Source organism: Arachis ipaensis, chromosome B9, assembly GCF_059453495.1.
Source record: "Arachis ipaensis isolate K30076 ecotype BB chromosome B9, ASM5945349v1, whole genome shotgun sequence".
In the NCBI taxonomy this organism is placed as follows: domain Eukaryota; kingdom Viridiplantae; phylum Streptophyta; class Magnoliopsida; order Fabales; family Fabaceae; genus Arachis; species Arachis ipaensis.
In genome coordinates, this window is record NC_142444.1 from 29,411,896 (window position 1) to 29,429,281 (window position 17,386).

General features: G+C 34.8%; 1 protein-coding gene across 2 annotated transcripts; it reads left to right on the forward strand.

Annotated features, from left to right (window-relative positions):
• Positions 1–256: 256 nt before the first annotated feature.
• Positions 257–4,906, forward strand: LOC107617761 (glycogen synthase kinase-3 homolog MsK-1). 2 transcript variants are annotated; one of them, XM_016319615.2, is made up of 13 exons: positions 257–483; positions 1,123–1,302; positions 1,410–1,502; positions 2,018–2,077; positions 2,184–2,456; positions 2,531–2,605; positions 2,898–2,954; positions 3,055–3,195; positions 3,277–3,327; positions 3,924–4,019; positions 4,140–4,223; positions 4,358–4,460; positions 4,557–4,906. In XM_016319615.2, the coding sequence occupies exons 2-13, from the start codon at positions 1,186–1,188 to the stop codon at positions 4,637–4,639; spliced, it is 1,233 nt and encodes a 410-aa protein (XP_016175101.1). In that variant the 5' UTR covers positions 257–483; positions 1,123–1,185; the 3' UTR covers positions 4,640–4,906. The 2 variants fall into 2 exon arrangements, with proteins under 2 accessions (XP_016175101.1, XP_016175102.1); XM_016319616.3 differs by having other exon boundaries at positions 405–764.
• The last annotated feature ends 12,480 nt before the right edge of the window (positions 4,907–17,386 follow it).

The following is a 17,386-nucleotide window of genomic DNA, read 5'->3' on the forward strand; positions in this document are numbered from 1 at the left end:
CAGTCTCATGTGGACCCTTTCTTGTAATATCCATTTTGGATTGTTATTATCTATTCTTTTTCCCCTACCAATTTAGTTACATATATAGAAGTGACTTTGAAGTTTGAACTTTGGAACTTTGAACGGTCAAAAGAGTAAGAAAGAGAAAGACCAAACCAGGCCTGATACAGTACACACATACACACAGATTTTTCCTTTTTTAAATTTCCACCACCCTCCCCAAAAATTAATACTACTAAAAAATAAATAAAAATATAATAAATAAAATAAATATGACTGGTTTTGTTCTTTGACTGTCACCAGCGCATTCTAGCACACCACACAAAAAGGCAGAAACTGTTTCCTCACACAAAATACGAAAAAAAAAAAAAAAGAAAAAGAAAAGGGAAGCCAATCCCCAAATCACCACCACCTGATGGATTTCTTTTGATCCTTTCCAAGCTTCGTTTTCCACTTCCTCCATTTTTTTCCATTCCGAAGAGTGTATATCTTCTATCTCTCTTTCTCTCTCCATTTTTTGTGTGTATATATTTATGCCGTAGCTTTTTTATTTTAATTTTTTTTTACACCCCCAAAATTTCCGTGGTTCGCTTTCTCATCGATGTAACCACGTATGCTGGAGTTTCCACGTATGCTGGGGTTTTACTATGTTTGTTTTGCACATTAATTTTGTTCTGTGTTCGGATCGGGCTGTTTCGCTTTCTGTTACGGGGATCTTCAGTTAGGGATTTGATTTTCTTTTATTTATTTTTTTTTCTGGCGAGGTATGTGATCTCAATGGTGAACTTTCCGTTTGTATTGTGTGGAGTTCTGCGTGATTGATGGCTCATTAAATTTATGTTTTTTGTTGTTCATTTTTTACCCAAAACGAGCTTTTAGGTTTTGTATTTATTTATTGTTGTTATTATTAAATATGCTCTTTTTAATTTTCTAATTTTAATTTTCCTGCTTGTTTGACTCTGTAAAAGATGTAACCTTTAAATTTGAGATTCAGTTTCCACGTCTATCCGTCAACTGCAGAATTGCTTTCCATGATTGTTTATTTATTTTTTTGTTTATATATACACGAAAAAGAATATTTTTTTCCGGTATGCTGCTAATGTAATTGATTTCTTGGGGCAGGTAAAAGATTATTATGCGAGTAGTTTTGTGAGCTGCTAAAAAGAGAAACGGATTTCAGTGAAGATGGCATCTGTTGGTGTTGCACCAACTTCAGGTTTGAGAGAACCCAGTGGTCATGCCGCAGCTGGTGTTGATAGATTACCAGAGGAAATGAATGATATGAAGATTAGGGATGATAGAGTATGTCACCTTTTTTTTTTATTATACAATAGCTGTATTTTTTTTTAGTGCAGGTTTGATTGTAATGTTTGTTAGATAACCTTGTTAAAACTTGCTTAATCCTTTAGGAAATGGAAGCCACAGTTGTCAATGGGAATGGAACAGAGACGGGGCATATCATTGTGACTACCATTGGTGGTAGAAATGGTCAGCCAAAGCAGGTATATATACCTTCTTCACTTTGATTCCCTTACTGTCAAATGTGGTTTGAAATGATTTTAATGTGCTGTGCTTATATTGTGGTGCGTGATGACGGTGGATTATCAATTATTCATGTTGATATTGTTGTTTGTAATTGTCTTTTTTCTCCCCAAATTCCACTCCTACATCTGTTTTGACTTATGATTTTAAATGCTGAATTTTGAAATTTGAAGTGAGATTAAATTGCATTTATCCTTAAACAAGTTCTTTTCGGTCTGAAGATTTTGGTAGTGTACAATGAGTAGCACAACATTTTGCTTGGTGTGTTCAACATGTCTGTGTTCTGTCTTGTGATTGGGAAGTATCTTCACCAGTTGGCTACTCGTTGATAAAGCCTTATGAGATGTTTATAGGGATCGGGTGATGCCATATGTGTGGTTTACATGTTCTCTTTGGTAGTCTATTCTAATTTGCACCCTGTATTTTCTGATTTTTAGTAGTGTACATTAATCTGATACATTTCTTTATATTTCAGACTATAAGCTATATGGCAGAGCGTGTTGTAGGGCATGGATCATTCGGAGTTGTCTTCCAGGTAAGAATTCTAGTTTGGTGGATGATATGTCTTGTTTTATCATTTTCAACATTGTGATATATGTTGCCTTTTAGTACTGATATTGAGTATGATACTATGAATGTAGGCTAAATGCTTGGAGACAGGTGAAACTGTGGCTATCAAAAAGGTTCTTCAAGACAAGAGGTACAAGAATCGGGAACTGCAAACAATGCGCCTTCTTGACCATCCAAATGTTGTCTCTTTGAAGCATTGTTTCTTTTCAACCACTGAAAAAGATGAACTATACCTTAATTTGGTTCTCGAGTATGTTCCTGAAACAGTTAATCGTGTTATCAAACATTACAACAAGTTGAACCAAAGGATGCCACTTATATATGTGAAGCTATACACGTACCAGGTATGTTTTGTTGCCCTTAATATGTTCAGCCATTGCCTTGTTGGTGTTGTGACAATTTGTGTGATATGCTGCAGATCTTTAGGGCATTGTCTTATATTCATCGTTGTATTGGAGTTTGCCATCGTGATATCAAGCCTCAAAATCTATTGGTATGCCTTTTATATATGTTTGAATACATCCGCTATCTCTTTTTTTTTTTTAATTTTTGAATCATTTTCTTCTCATGTTTCAATATTAATAGTCTAAACATCAAAAGTGAATATGATTTACAATAGAGCAATATGACTTGGACACATGAACCGTCACAAGGCTTAGTTGTTCGCATATTTCATATCTAAGATTGTGTTTTAGTGGCTTAAAGATAGGAAACTATCAATTCAAACCCAACTCTGGTGTCAGGATGGTTTGGTAGAGATACTAATTCAGCATTCATCTTTGCAGGTCAACCCTCACACCCATCAAGTTAAACTTTGTGACTTTGGAAGTGCGAAAGTATTGGTATGTTATATACGTCTGCATGTGCTTTAATTCTTTCCTCTTTGACCATTCTCTTTTACTTTTTATTATCCCTATCTTACTGTAATCTGACCTTTGACAGGTAAAAGGCGAACCAAATATATCTTATATATGCTCCAGATATTATAGAGCACCTGAGCTTATCTTTGGAGCTACTGAATATACTACAGCTATTGATGTTTGGTCTGTTGGTTGCGTTTTAGCTGAGTTATTGCTTGGACAGGTTGGTGACTGCTGATATGAGCTCTTTTGGTTTTTTTTTTTTGTTTGGTTATTTAATGGATTTTCTTTTTGCTTTTCCCAGCCTTTATTCCCTGGTGAGAGTGGTGTTGATCAGCTTGTTGAGATAATCAAGGTAATCTTTTTGTGATAAGTAAACTTTTTTCATTGTTGCTCTACTTAGGCTTGGTTTGGTAAAACTTTTTGAAAAGGTGCACAAATACCTCGTTTTGTGTTTGGTAAATAAGAAAATACCATGTATTTGTGATAGCAACTTTAAAAATTAGGGGTGCCTTTGGAAGCACCTAAGGAGGAGTTTCTCAGAGTTGATTTGTATTTATTAAAATTAAAAAGTCTAATATAACATCGTATATTAATAAATATCCAAATTTATTCTTATATTTATATCTATTATGATGTTTTAAATTTTAAAAACTATTTTACCAAACACAATTGTTATTGGTTGGGCATATTGAAAACCATTTTTAATTTACTAAATATAGATGCTATACCTTTTAAAAAGCCATCTTTCAAAAGCCAGATTTGATAAGCTACTTTTAAAAAGTAAAAACTTTACCAAACCAAGCCTTATTTGCATTGTCTTTTGCTTTAGCATTTTAAGACCGAATTGGCCTATATGATGATTTGAAAACCTGGATAAGTGCCCTTGCTAATTTATGCAGTGCTCGTTTGTTAACATATGAATGATCCATCTGTGGTTGGTTTTGATAGGTTCTCGGCACTCCAACAAGGGAGGAAATTAAATGCATGAACCCTAACTATACAGAATTTAAATTCCCGCAGATTAAAGCACATCCATGGCACAAGGTATCAAACATAATTCTTGATCTTAAATCTTCTTTTGTGTTTCATTCATAAGGTCACAAGACATTTAAGCCTCATTGAGCGTACTTTACTAAGATGTATTTGTTAATTTTCTTTTACTAGATCTTCCATAAGCGCATGCCACCGGAAGCTGTTGATTTGGTGTCAAGACTACTTCAATACTCCCCTAACCTGCGGTGCACAGCAGTAAGTATATGATTCTGCAAGTTTGTTGGGCATATTTATGGTTTCTAACCACTAATGATACAGTAGCTTTTTTCATCTTCCAAGTTTTAATATAATTTGTGTGCTTTTTCTTTTTCCTCTTCAATCTGATGCAGTTAGATGCCTTGACTCATCCTTTCTTTGATGAGCTTCGTGACCCAAACACTCGCCTGCCAAATGGCCGCTTCCTTCCACCACTATTTAATTTCAAATCTCATGGTATGGCTATTCTGTTTGTGTATATGTGACAGCTTTTTCATTGTCATTAATATATCTTCTGTCTGACATTTTCTGATGTTACTATCACATTACCAGAACTGAAGGGAGTCCCCGTTGAAACCTTGGTGAAATTAGTTCCCGAGCACGCAAGGAAGCAGTGCCCGTTTCTTGGCTTGTGATATGATGTCATGAAAATGTAACAAAACTCTAAGTGTTGTTTCAATATGAATACCTCGCTTTTCCTCTATTTATAATGTGATATTTGTTGCTACCTGTGTTGTTGGTTGCCATGTAAAAGTAGAGATATATGTCTAGTACTTATATATGTTACCCAACCCTCAACGGGGGTATTCACAATGCCCTGTTTCGTGTATCAAAAGCTGATTGCAACATGCAATAGAAGACAAAATGTCTGCAATTATCTTAATGATGTATTTGTTGAGACAGCGATGGGTTGTTGGCTAGTTTAGTTATTGGTTGTAGCGTGGTAGTTGGAAGTTTTGATGGCCTTATTATATCTCTGCATCTGTTTATTTTTCCACCTTTTCCTTTGTGTTGGTAATCCGTGGTGGAACGACATTGGACTTGGTCACCATGGTTGTCTATCATTGCTGTATTGGGGCTATTCAAATTCATAAATGTAATTGCATTGTTCCTTCGTTAATCTAGCAGACAAATACTACGCGCTATCTTGTGGTTTCTACGTATATCTGTTTTCTTTTTTTGGTTTATACTCGTTAAATAATAGTGATCATACCAACCTGCACAATTGCTTCACAATGGTCATTTGTCTTTGATATATATGAAAAATAATCATTTGTACTTCTAAAAGTTGTAAACGGTTGATAAAACTACTCATGAAAAAAATGAAATTATATATTTATGAAAGACGAGTTCTGTTGCACAAAAATAATCAAACGATAAATTTTGGTTGATTTTGTTGAAAAATTATTGAATTTCATAATATGTATTCCAAATTTAATGTTTGGTTATTTTTTTCAAAACAAAATACGTCTTCCTAATATTTAAAGGAGTAAAAATTCAAATATATATTGTCTTCTAAAAATATCAGAAATTTAAAAAGATTCAAAACTTATTTTTATGTAGAAGTTAGGAAGGTGATGTATATATATTATACAAAAAGAACGATTCTTTCTCTATATTAACTTATCACTATAAAATAGTTTAAAAAAGAGATAATAAAAGTAAATAAATAATTGTCATTGTGAAGTAAGAATGTTGTAATTCATGAATATGAATATAATAAGGCAAATTCTTTGGTATAGATAAGAGGACAAATCTATACATGTAGATTTGTGCTGTTTGAATTTTAGAATGATAAATCATAAATGTCTATCGAATGAGTTAATGGGACAAATTCTGCAGCTGCTTTAGTTGTAGGAGTACTTGCACCAGTGGTTGTCATCAGGAAGGAGTGTTATTTTTTGAGATTAATAGAAAAATTATTAGACTAATTAGAAGTAGTGCAATTAAGAAGTAGTTGGGCCTATTCAGTTTATATTGTGCTGGATATTTTATGGGCCTATAAAAAGAACAATTTAAAATAACTTGAACAATATCTCTCAAGTTTTGTAAGATAAAAATTGCTTGAATAATGTTTCTTTTTTTTTTTTTCTAAAAGAAAACAGCCTCAATCCTAACAAAAAGGAGAGAAAAAATCAACGCCTCAAATCCCCAAAACAGAAAGATCTCCCATTTTGCCTTGTCTTGGATTCCCATAGCCGGGAACAAACTACCTAATAATCTAGTTCAACTAAAAATTCAACAGTAATTAAATCACATTTGGTCAAGAAAGAGCCCATTATAAATTGCAGAGATTATTACTTAAGAGAAAAATATTGTCATCAACAACTATAGAACTTAGAAAAATTAGATAAATTGTTTTAAACACAGAGCACATCTATATCATTATAAATATAGAATTGAACAGCCACAATGGGTATTAACTACTGTGCTCACCCGAAGCCACACCACGGCCCGATTGTAATTCTCTTTGTCGATCGCGAAAGACGCAAGAACAAGACTTCAACAACAAACTCACTGTTTCATGTCGATAAAGCAAGTCACATCAGATTCACGCCGTGGGTCACCGCGTCTTAGATGATGGCGCATTTTCTGGATCTCCTTTCTGTCATCCTCGGCGCAGGTCACGGGGTCGAAGAAGAAGCGCCTCCTCTGGTCCTTCTCCTGCGGCGTTGAAGAAGATGGCGTGTCTTTGTGGCACTTCTCTCACGGCGTCGATTAAAAAAGTGTCTATTAACTTCTCTCACGGCTGACAGAGATGCGAAGCGGGCCACACGAGGAGGCGACGAGCTGCGGACTTTTCTCCTTCGCAGAACAGCAGCGACAGCCATGGAGAATGAAGGAGACTCGTCATTTTTTTTTTTTCATATTTAGCCGGGTCAGGTATCGGGTTCGGTCAGTTCGGGCTTGCTTTTGGGGCCTGAACCTGTCCAAAAATATAAAACCAATGGCTGAAAATAATAATAGCTCAATCATTGAATGGTGGATCACATATTTTCTTTTTGGGTCGGGTTAGTTTTTCTGGGGTCTTCAAAAGTCCAAAATCAACCAAAAAATTCACTACTAATTTATCCTAATAATCCTAACTCACTTATCTCTCACCCTTAAACCATATGACTAACCTACCAAGCTTTCCGCTGCACCACAAGCTGTCAAGGCAGTCTTTGTCCCCTCCATAGGACACTTGTCGCTCACAACTTCAGCCAGCAAAAATCTACACATATAGATATATTAACTATCAATCTACATGGAAGACTTTATCATATAATAAAGTCTCTTCTCATAATAACATGGATGTACACATTAAAAACGTCTCTTTTGAGTTTGTAAACAATGAGATTTGGTTGGGATAGAGATTTAGGATCATCATTGCATGTCATATGAGCATTTGACTTGGGCTTAGCAGAGGTGGACTTGGCCTGTGAGCAAGGTTTAGGGTCACTGAATTTTGGGAGTATTTATCTTGGGTGCACTTGAACTAGGAGATGCTTTGGGTTTTGGTGTAGTAGGCTTAGGGGCAGTGGGTTTTGGTACAATAGGCTTGGAAGAAGTGAGTTTTGTTGTAGTGGGCTTGGGACAATGGGTACTGGGCTTGGTGCAGCTGATAGTGGGCTTGCAGAAATGGATTTGAACTCAACTGAGATATCAAAGGTTGGAGGCTTGGTTGAGTGGCATATTATATGCCTCCTTAACAACTGTTCAAGTCTCACGAAGAGAAAAATGAACTTAAAAATAAACCCATGTAGTGTGTCAGTGTGTTGTGTGGGTGTGTAGCATATAGGTAATGCCTAGAATTAGGGACTGTCTAATCCACCTGACAAAAAAAAAAAAAAAAAAAGAAAGAGACATCAAAGGTAACTGATTTTTCAAGTTGACTTAATACTGTGCTAGTTTCCTTCACAGCTTTAACATCTTCTATACTTCTTCCATACCTTCCATTCCAACCTTTTGACCTTTAGCAGGTTGATCATCATTTTTAGTCTGATCATATTTCTAAGGTCCTGGACCACTTGCAATCTCCTGAGACCGAACTCCCCCTTCATTAGGATCCAAAAATTAACTTGCTTCAACCTTGTCATACCCAAATTTCCTATAATAACTTGTCACCGCAAACACATCAAGATGGTCTTCATACAAGTGAGATGTGTAGATAACACTTCCACCACGCCGTGTCTCTAACTTTCCACCATAGTGAAAAACAAGTTTCAATCGATCAGGCATCTAAAGTTTCCAGCACAATGCAAAAGCAGATAGCATTAGTCATTTTGTGATTAGATAATCATTTTGCACAAAACAAGAAATCAATACTATAGTTACAATGTTAAAAAAAGCTACAAAAACACATATATTTACTTCCTAATGACTATAACTTCAACCAAAATATGATCATAGTGGTTAGAAGGTTTATATTAGAAATCCTAATCCCTGATATTTACGCCACTAACATTGACAACATTCTAAACTACTCTTTTACACATACAACGATAACATTCTAAATTACTCATTTACACAAAAGTACCAAGAAATCTCAACGGAATACAAAAAATGGAAGAGAAGCATCAATATGAACCTTTATCTTTCGCCATAAGTAGTGTGCGAAGGCGATGCTTCGTCAATAAGTCCTTCACTGATAGGAGAGAGTAGATTCCAAGGATGATCGTTGGCAAAAAATGTGAATGAGAAGAATCGGAGAACGAACTGACAAAGAAAAAGAGAATATTTCTTTGAGGTTTTTGGTGAGAAACGCTGAAGGGGGAGGGCTAGGGAAATGGTTTATTTGAAGAGGAGATGTTGAAGCGATGTTGTTTTCACATGTTTAGAGTGTCTCTCCTTCAACGACGTTATTTCATGGAAATTTCACATAGCACTTCACGTTACACATCATCGACGTTTAAACTATAGTACGTTTAAGACTATAATAGATTATTTACTTTATAAATTTTTAGAATGATGATCAATTCCTCGCTAATATTCACATCTACCCCTATTTGTACTTGGAATATTTTATACATCCATACTTGAAGAAAATCTCACGCCCTAAGTTATTGAAACTGTGATGTTAATGGTTTGATAAATCAGAAGTGATTGAGAGAAAGAAAATTAAGTTTTTCTTATTTTGAAAAGACTGAAACATCCCTTACAAAATATTTGTTAAATTGTTATACTTTATATACTATGTACTACTTATGTACTTTCACTAAAAAAAATTACAAGTAAGCCTATATTTACTTTTAATAAAAAAATAATTTAGGTAACACCCTTCCGCATCATGTTCTTCGCTCATATATATGTGCCAATGCAGGAAGGAATTTTTGTCCTCACATGAGGAACAAGCTCTAGCGTGTGTTAGGCTAGCTATGGCGTGTGTCCTTAATGAGGTTGGATCACTGGTTCAAATTCTTTCCTTCCTTATTCATGTGATGGATGCTCAATTATAATTGAACGATAAAAAATTCAAAGTTTCATATTATTCTAGAGATGTTCTCTATATATTGAAAAGAAAATGACGAAATAAAGTTATAACTTATTAAGTTTAACGAGAAAAGATTAATATTTTTGTATTATGATCAATATAATAGTAAATAGAATAAAATAATATTTAGAATTATAGAAAAAGATCATTATAGAAAAAGATTGGACCTCATCGAAGAGAACAGAAACAAGTCAACACTTCAACAACTCGCCGCAAAACGAGCTATAGCTCGGAAATACAACAAGAAACTCAAACCGAGGACATTCTTAGAGGGCGACCTCGTCCTCAGGAAAATAGAAGACGTACGAAAACCACCAGGACATGGCAAATTAAGCGCCAACTGGGAAGGTCCATTCCGGGTCTGCAAAGTCATCGGTAAAGGAGCATACAAAATACAAACACTTGATGGCACAACACTACCAAATAATTGGAATATTTCTTCTTTAAAGATGTATTACAGTTAGTCTATAAGTCGGGCACCGTGATGTACTCTTTTTCCTACTACTAGATTTTATCACTAAGGAGGGTTTTGCTAGAGAGGTTTTAATGAGGCACACCACCCCACACTCTCACAATTATCATTCTACAATGCAACAAATGTAACTCATTTATGCACTTGTTCTCTACACTCTTCGGCCAAGTACTATTAACAAACATCAATAACTTGTAAGATGAGCATTCACAAAGATTTTCATATAAGAAAATCACACAACCCACCAAACATGTATTTTAAACATGTGATCAAACTCTAACACTACCAAATACTTTTGGCTAAGTACTATAAACCAACAATTCCAAACTATAACAACTACATCAAAACAATTTTGTTTTTACTATAAGCAAGAAGTTCCAAAATGCAAGGAAAGCAGAAAATAAACACTAATCTATTACAGTAAATCATTGAGCATCCGGGTTCTCCCCCTGCTCCTCATCTTCATAATCCTTATCTTCCACTAACTGGCCATCCACAACAACTTTGCAAGGATCTATCGAAGACAGATCTACCTCAGAAGCCAGGAATTTGGCTTGCTCCACCGCCCTATCAAAGCCAGCGGCAAACATTTCAAGGCTGTGGTTTTCCTTCTCAGCTTCTAACTGTTTCTTCTCCACAGAAAGAACTACTAACCTAGCCTCCAAGGCACTCTTCTCTTCTTCAAGCTTCTTTTTAACACCGTCCGCCAAAGTTACCTTTTCCTCCAACATATTCACCAAGTCCAGAGCATCACGAAGTTTCCTTCCCTGCTCAGAATTCTCCTGTATCAGTTGATCAACAGCCGCCTTATCAAACGAATCTCGAGCACACTTAAGCTCCTGAGTCCGACCAATGCACATCAGTCGAGCACCCATAACCTAGTAAACCAACAAAGCACAACACTTAAAAACAAAAGCGCAAAACCAGCCATAAAAGTTTATACCAGACGCAATGACAAACATACCTGAAGATATTGCGCAATACCAGTGTCACCAATTCCATGCAACAGCTTCACATCAGAAGGATTCTGGCCATACTCGTCAGCCACCATGGAAAAAGGGAAGTGCTCTGATGAACAAATTTTTAACGGTTTAGAATTCCTCAATGAATTCTCATTGCAAGTATAGTTTCTAAACCAACAAATAATCCTTTCATGCAAAAAAATTGTTTGTCACCAAAGTAAACCTAATAAAAATAAACCGAAGTATTTAAACCTCGGGTCGTCTCTCAAGGAATTGCAGGGAAGTGTACTTATAATTGGTTATGGGATTTTATCTTTTTGGGTTTTGAAATAAGGAACAAGTAATGTAAATAATAAGGAAATAAAATAACAATTAAGAAAAGTTTTAGCAAGGATTGATAATTAGAAGTCCTATCCCCATTATCATAGTCACTTATGATATCAATTGTTCATTGCTCCCACTTAGTGAACCTCTAACTATAAAGGAAAGTCAAGTGGATAAATCAACCTGAATCCACAAGTCCTAGTCAACTCCCAAGGAAAGACTAGAGTTAGTGAAATTCAAGTCAACTAGCAACTTTCAATTGTCAATCAACAAGAGACTTTGATAATTCAAGAGTCTCTAATTACTCAATCTTAGCTAAGAATATAAAAAGCTAGTTTAAATACTAAAACCAACAATTGCAAAATCAATGATAAAAAATAATAGAAGAAGCAATAAATATGAAATACCTCAAATTGCATTAAATAGAAAATCAAATCTAACATGAGAATTCATAACCTAAATTGACAACATAAAGTAATCAACAAGGAAAATAAATAAACTAAAGTGCTAAAATAAATAACAGTAGAAGAGAAACTAATTAAACTAAGATAGAAATCTGAGATTGAGAATAGCTAAACCTAAGAACCCTAAAACCTAGAGAGAGGAGAGAGCCTCTCTCTCTAGAAAACTACATCTAAAACCTAAAATTATGTGAATGAAAGTTGTCTCTCTGATTCCTTCACTCTGCAGTCTCTAATCAGTGTTTTTGGGCTTCAAACTGGGCCAAAAACAGCCCAGAAATCGCCCCCAACATTTTCTGATACATGCAGCACGTGGCTTTGTCACGCGTACGCGTGATGCACATGTGTGCGTCACCTAACTGCGTGAAAAATATGGCAAATTGTATATCATTTTGAAGCCCTGGATGTTAGCTTTCTAACGCAACTAGAACCGCCTCATTCGGACCTCTGTAGCTCAAGTTATGATCGATTTAGTACGAAGAGGTCAGGCTCGACAGCTTAGCAATTCCTTCAATTTCTTGTGTTCCTTCCACTTTTGCATGCTTCCTTTCCATCCTCTAAGCTATTACTGCCCTATAAACTCTAAAAACACTTAACAATATATCACGGTATCGAATGGTAATAAGAGAGGATTAAACTGAGAAAATTTAAGGCCAAAGAAGCATGTTTTCAATCATAGCACAAAATTAGGAAGGAAAATGTAAAACATGCGAATTCTATGAATACGTGTGAGTTTAGTGGATAAAATCTGCTCAATTAAGCACAAGATAAACCCTAAAAATGGGGTTTATCAATCTCCCCACACTTAAACATTAGCATGTCCTCATGCTAAGCTCAAGAGAACCAAAAGAGTGAAGGCAGAATGGTAAAACTTATGCAATGCAACCTATCTATATGAATGCAACTAAATGCAAAATGCTCTTTCCTCCTTAGTTTAAAAGTAAGCAAATCTTTCAAGAAGAAATATGAATTGGGGATCTCACTAATTCAAATCTTAAAATAAAGTACAAGTAAACTTGCAAAAGAAGATAGCTCATGAAAGCCGGGAACATAGAATCAAGCATTGAACCCTCACTGGAAGTGTATATACACTCTAATCGCTCAAGTGTCTAGGGTTAATCCACTCTACTCTTCTCTTGTCATGCTTTCTAAAATTTTGTTCTTCATCTAACCAATCAACAAATATTTAGTGTATAAATGCAAACATCATGAGGGCTTTTTAATGTTGTAATGGGGCTAAGGTAAGGGTGAGGATACATGTATGGCCAAGTGAGTTATACTTTGAATCTTTGACTAACCTAAATTCTCACCTAACACACACACATACTCTATATAATTCTAAAATCATGCCTAGCTACCCCAAAATCTCACTTTTGTATATTTCACATACTCATGCATCAATTTTTAATTTCACCACATATGCATTGATATTTTTATTGGACTTAACATTGGGGTAATTTTGTCCCCTATTCATTTATTTCTTTTCTTTTCTCTCTTTTTTTCTTTTTTTTTTCATAAATAAAAATATAATATATCAATGCATATGGTTTTTCTGATTTCACATGAGCAAGCACCCAAATTTCCAATATTTGTCAGTAAAAACACAACATATTCTCATCAACCTAAGTTCCCACATTTCCCCACATTTATTGACACACACTATCTTAAGCTAACCAAAGATTCAAATCGAGTAATTAATTATTTTTCTACTTAAGGCTAGTGATGTAGTAATATAAAGAACAAATGTGGATTAAAAAGGCTCAAAGTGGCAAACAAAGGTAAATGAAATGGTAGGCTATTTGGGATAAGTGAGCTAATAACAAATGATGGCCTCAATCATATGTATGCATGCACATACACTAAACAATGGACATATAGACTGGAACAAAGCAAAGATTGCAATCATAGAGAAGAAAACACACAAGAATAAAAATCATGGTTAAATAATGTAACCATATAATTAAGCTCAAAATCTCACAGGTTGTGTGTTCTTAGCTCAATAACCATGTTCCAAATTAAAATCTTCAAACAAGTTTAGCAAAGAAGTTTTAATTTAAATTAGTGAAATGCTATAAAAAGGGTCTTGAAAAAGAACTTATCACTAAAACCAAGTAGTGATAGAAGAACATGCACAAAAACATGCAATCAAACATGCAAATGCAACAACTAATTTAACAAGAAAAATTAAAAATTGGTGTTGAAATAGGAAATAACTAACCTACGAAAGTCGGTATCGACCTCCCCACACTTAAAGATTGCACCGTCCTCGGTGTATGCTAAGATATGCAAGTGGACGGGTTGCTCCAACTGATGCTTTTCTCCATAGATTGTACAGATGGACTTGTCTGTCGCCCCATTGAGAAGCTTCTCTTTTCCTTTCTCGGTGGCCATCTTGAAAGAAGATAAAAAAGAAGAAAAGTAACCCAGAAACAAAGATAAGAAAACAAATAAAGTATGGGTGGGTTAATGCCAAATAAGGAGGGTCTCAAATACATGGTAGCTACAACATGCAAGTGAGAAAACAGTAGAAGTAAATGGCATATCAAAAGTGCAAAGATTGCAACAAAAGGGAAGAAAGAGTGGGTCATGAAAGACAATATAAATTCATGTCAATGAAAAGGAATACAAGTATCATATAAGATTAGCATTGCTTAAATAATATTATCCAATAAGAATAAAACAAGTCATAAAGCACCAAAATAATTAACAGTTGAGCAAGAAAATTCAACACCGAAGAAAAAGTATCAAATTTAGAAAGGAAAATAAAAACATGCACAAATATAAAATGTAATTAATGAAAGTATGCAAATGCAATAAGGAAAATATAATGAAAGAGAATAAGGATGAGAAGTTAAAGAAATGAAGAAGGAAAAAAAGTGAGAAAGGAGGAAGAAAGAAGGAGAAAGGAGAGAAGAAAGGAGAAGGAAATGAAAAACAGGACTGGTGCACGAAATTGTGATCTCAATGGTGCCAACAACTTGGTACACACAATCGTAATCTCAATTCTTTGTCACAACTTCGCACAACTAACCAGCAAGTGCACTGGGTCGTCCAAGTAATAAACCTTACGTGAGTAAGGGTCGATCCCACGGAGATTGTCGGCTTGAAGCAAGCTATGGTCACCTTGTAAATCTCATTCAGGCGGATTCAAATGGTTATAGAGTTTTAATAATTAAAATATAAATAAAATATAAAATAAAGATAGAGATACTTATGTAATTCATTGGTGAGAATTTCAGATAAGTGTATGGAGTTGCTTTGTTCCTTCTGAATCTCCGCTTTCCTACTGCTTTCATCCAGTCCTTCCTACTCCTTTCCATGGCAAGCTTTATGCAGGGCATCACCGTTGTCAATGGCTACTTCCCGTCCTCTCAGTGAAAATGGTCCAAAATGTGCTGTCACCGCACGACTAATCATCTGTCGGTTCTCGATCATACTGGAATAGGATTCAGTAATCCTTTTGGGTCTGTCACTACGCCCAGCACTCGCGAGTTTGAAGCTCGTCACAGCCATCCCTTCCCAGGTCCTACTAAGAATACCACAGACAAGGTTTAGAATTTTCGGATCTCAAGAATGGCCACCAATAATTCTAGCCTATACCACGAAGACTCTGATCGTGGATCAGGAGGCTAAGAGATATGCATTCAAGCTTGTTTGCATGTAGAACGGAAGTGTTTGTCAGGCACGCGTTCATAAGTGAGAATGGTGATGAACGTCACATAATCATCACATTCATCATGTTCTTGTGTGTGAATGAATATCTTAGAGAAGAAATAGGCTTGAGTTGAATAGAAAAATAATAGTACTTTGCATTAATTCATGAGGAACAGCAGAGCTCCACACCTTAATCTATGGTGTGTAGAAACTCTACCGTTGAAAATACATAAGTGATAAAGGTCCAGGCATGGCCGAATGGCCAGCCTCCATAAAGGTCTAAGATAAAATAAAACTGATTAAAAGATCTCCCTAATACAATAGTAAAAAGTCCTATTTATACTAAACTAGTTATTAGGGTTTACAGAAATGAGTAAATGATGCAGAAATCCACTTCCGGGGCCCACTTGGTGTGTGCTTGGGCTGAGCATTGAAGCTTTCACGTGTAGAGGTCTTCCTTGAAGTTAAACGCCAGTTTGTAACCTATTTTTGGCGTTTAACTCTGCTTTGCAACCTGTTTCTGGCATTTAACTCCAGAATAGGGCAGAGAGCTGGCGTTGAACGCCAGTTTAAGTCATCTAAAATCGGGCAAAGTATGGACTATTATATATTTCTGGAAAGCCCTGGATGTCGACTTTCTAACACAATTGAGACCGCACCATTTGGACTTCTGTAGCTCCAGAAAATCCACTTTGAGTGCAAGGAGGTCAGAATCCAACAGCATCTGCAGTCCTTCTTCAACAAGAATGTTCTTATTAAGAAAGATATGATTGAAAGATATTTTGAAAAAGATTTGAAAAAGAAATTTAAAAAGATTTGATTTTGAAAATTAAAGTTGATTACTTGACTAATAAGAAACAAAAAGATATGATTTTAAAATTTTAAAGATTGAACCTTTCTTAATAGGCAAGTAACAACTTGAAATTTTTGAATCAAAATATTAAATGTTAGTAATAAATTCGAAAATATGAAGTAAAAATAAGAAAAAATTTTTGAAAATTAATTTTAAAAATTTTCAAAATTATGAAAGAAAAATGAAAAAGATTTGATTTTTGAAAAAGATTTGAAAAAGATAGAATTTTTAAATTGAAAATTTGATTTGACTCATATGAAATAACTAAATTTAAAAATTTTTAAAAAAGTCAACTCAAATTTTCGAATTTTATGAGAAAAAAAGGGAAAGATATTTTTTTGATTTTTGAATTTTTAATGATGAAAGAGAAAAACATCAAAAAGACTTAATGCATGAAAATTTTGGATTAAAACAAATGATGTATGCAAGAACACTATGAATGTCAAGATGAACACCAAGAACACTTTGAATGTCAAGATGAACACCAAGAACTTATTTTTGAAAATTTTTAAGAAAAGAAAAACATGCAAGACACTAAACTTAGAAATTTTTAATTTTTAGACACTATGAATGCAAGAATGCATATGGAAAACAAGATGCAACACACAATAAGAAAATATGAAGATCAAACAAGAGGATTCATCAAGAACAACTTGAAGATCATGAAGAATGCAATGCATGAATTTTCGAAAAATGCAAAAAAGAGATAAACATGCAATTGACACCAAACTTATAAATTGACAATAGACTAAAACAAGAAACACAAAATTATTTTTGATTTTTATGATTTTTTTAATTAATTTTTTTTGTTTTTTCGAAAATTGTTTTGGGAAGAACGAAAAAGAAGAATTTTTTTTTTTGTATTTTTCGAAAATAAGAAATAAAAAAACTTAAATTTAAAATAAAATTACCTAATATGAGCAACAAGATGAACCGTCAGTTGTCCAAACTCGAACAATCCCCGGCAACGGCGCCAAAAACTTGGTGCACGAAATTGTGATCTCAATGGCGCCAAAAACTTGGTACGCACAATCGTAATCTCAATTCTTTGTCACAACTTCGCACAACTAACCAGCAAGTGCACTGGGTCGTCCAAGTAATAAACCTTACGTGATTAAGGGTCGATCCCACGGAGATTGTCGGCTTGAAGCAAGCTATGGTCACCTTGTAAATCTCAGTCAGG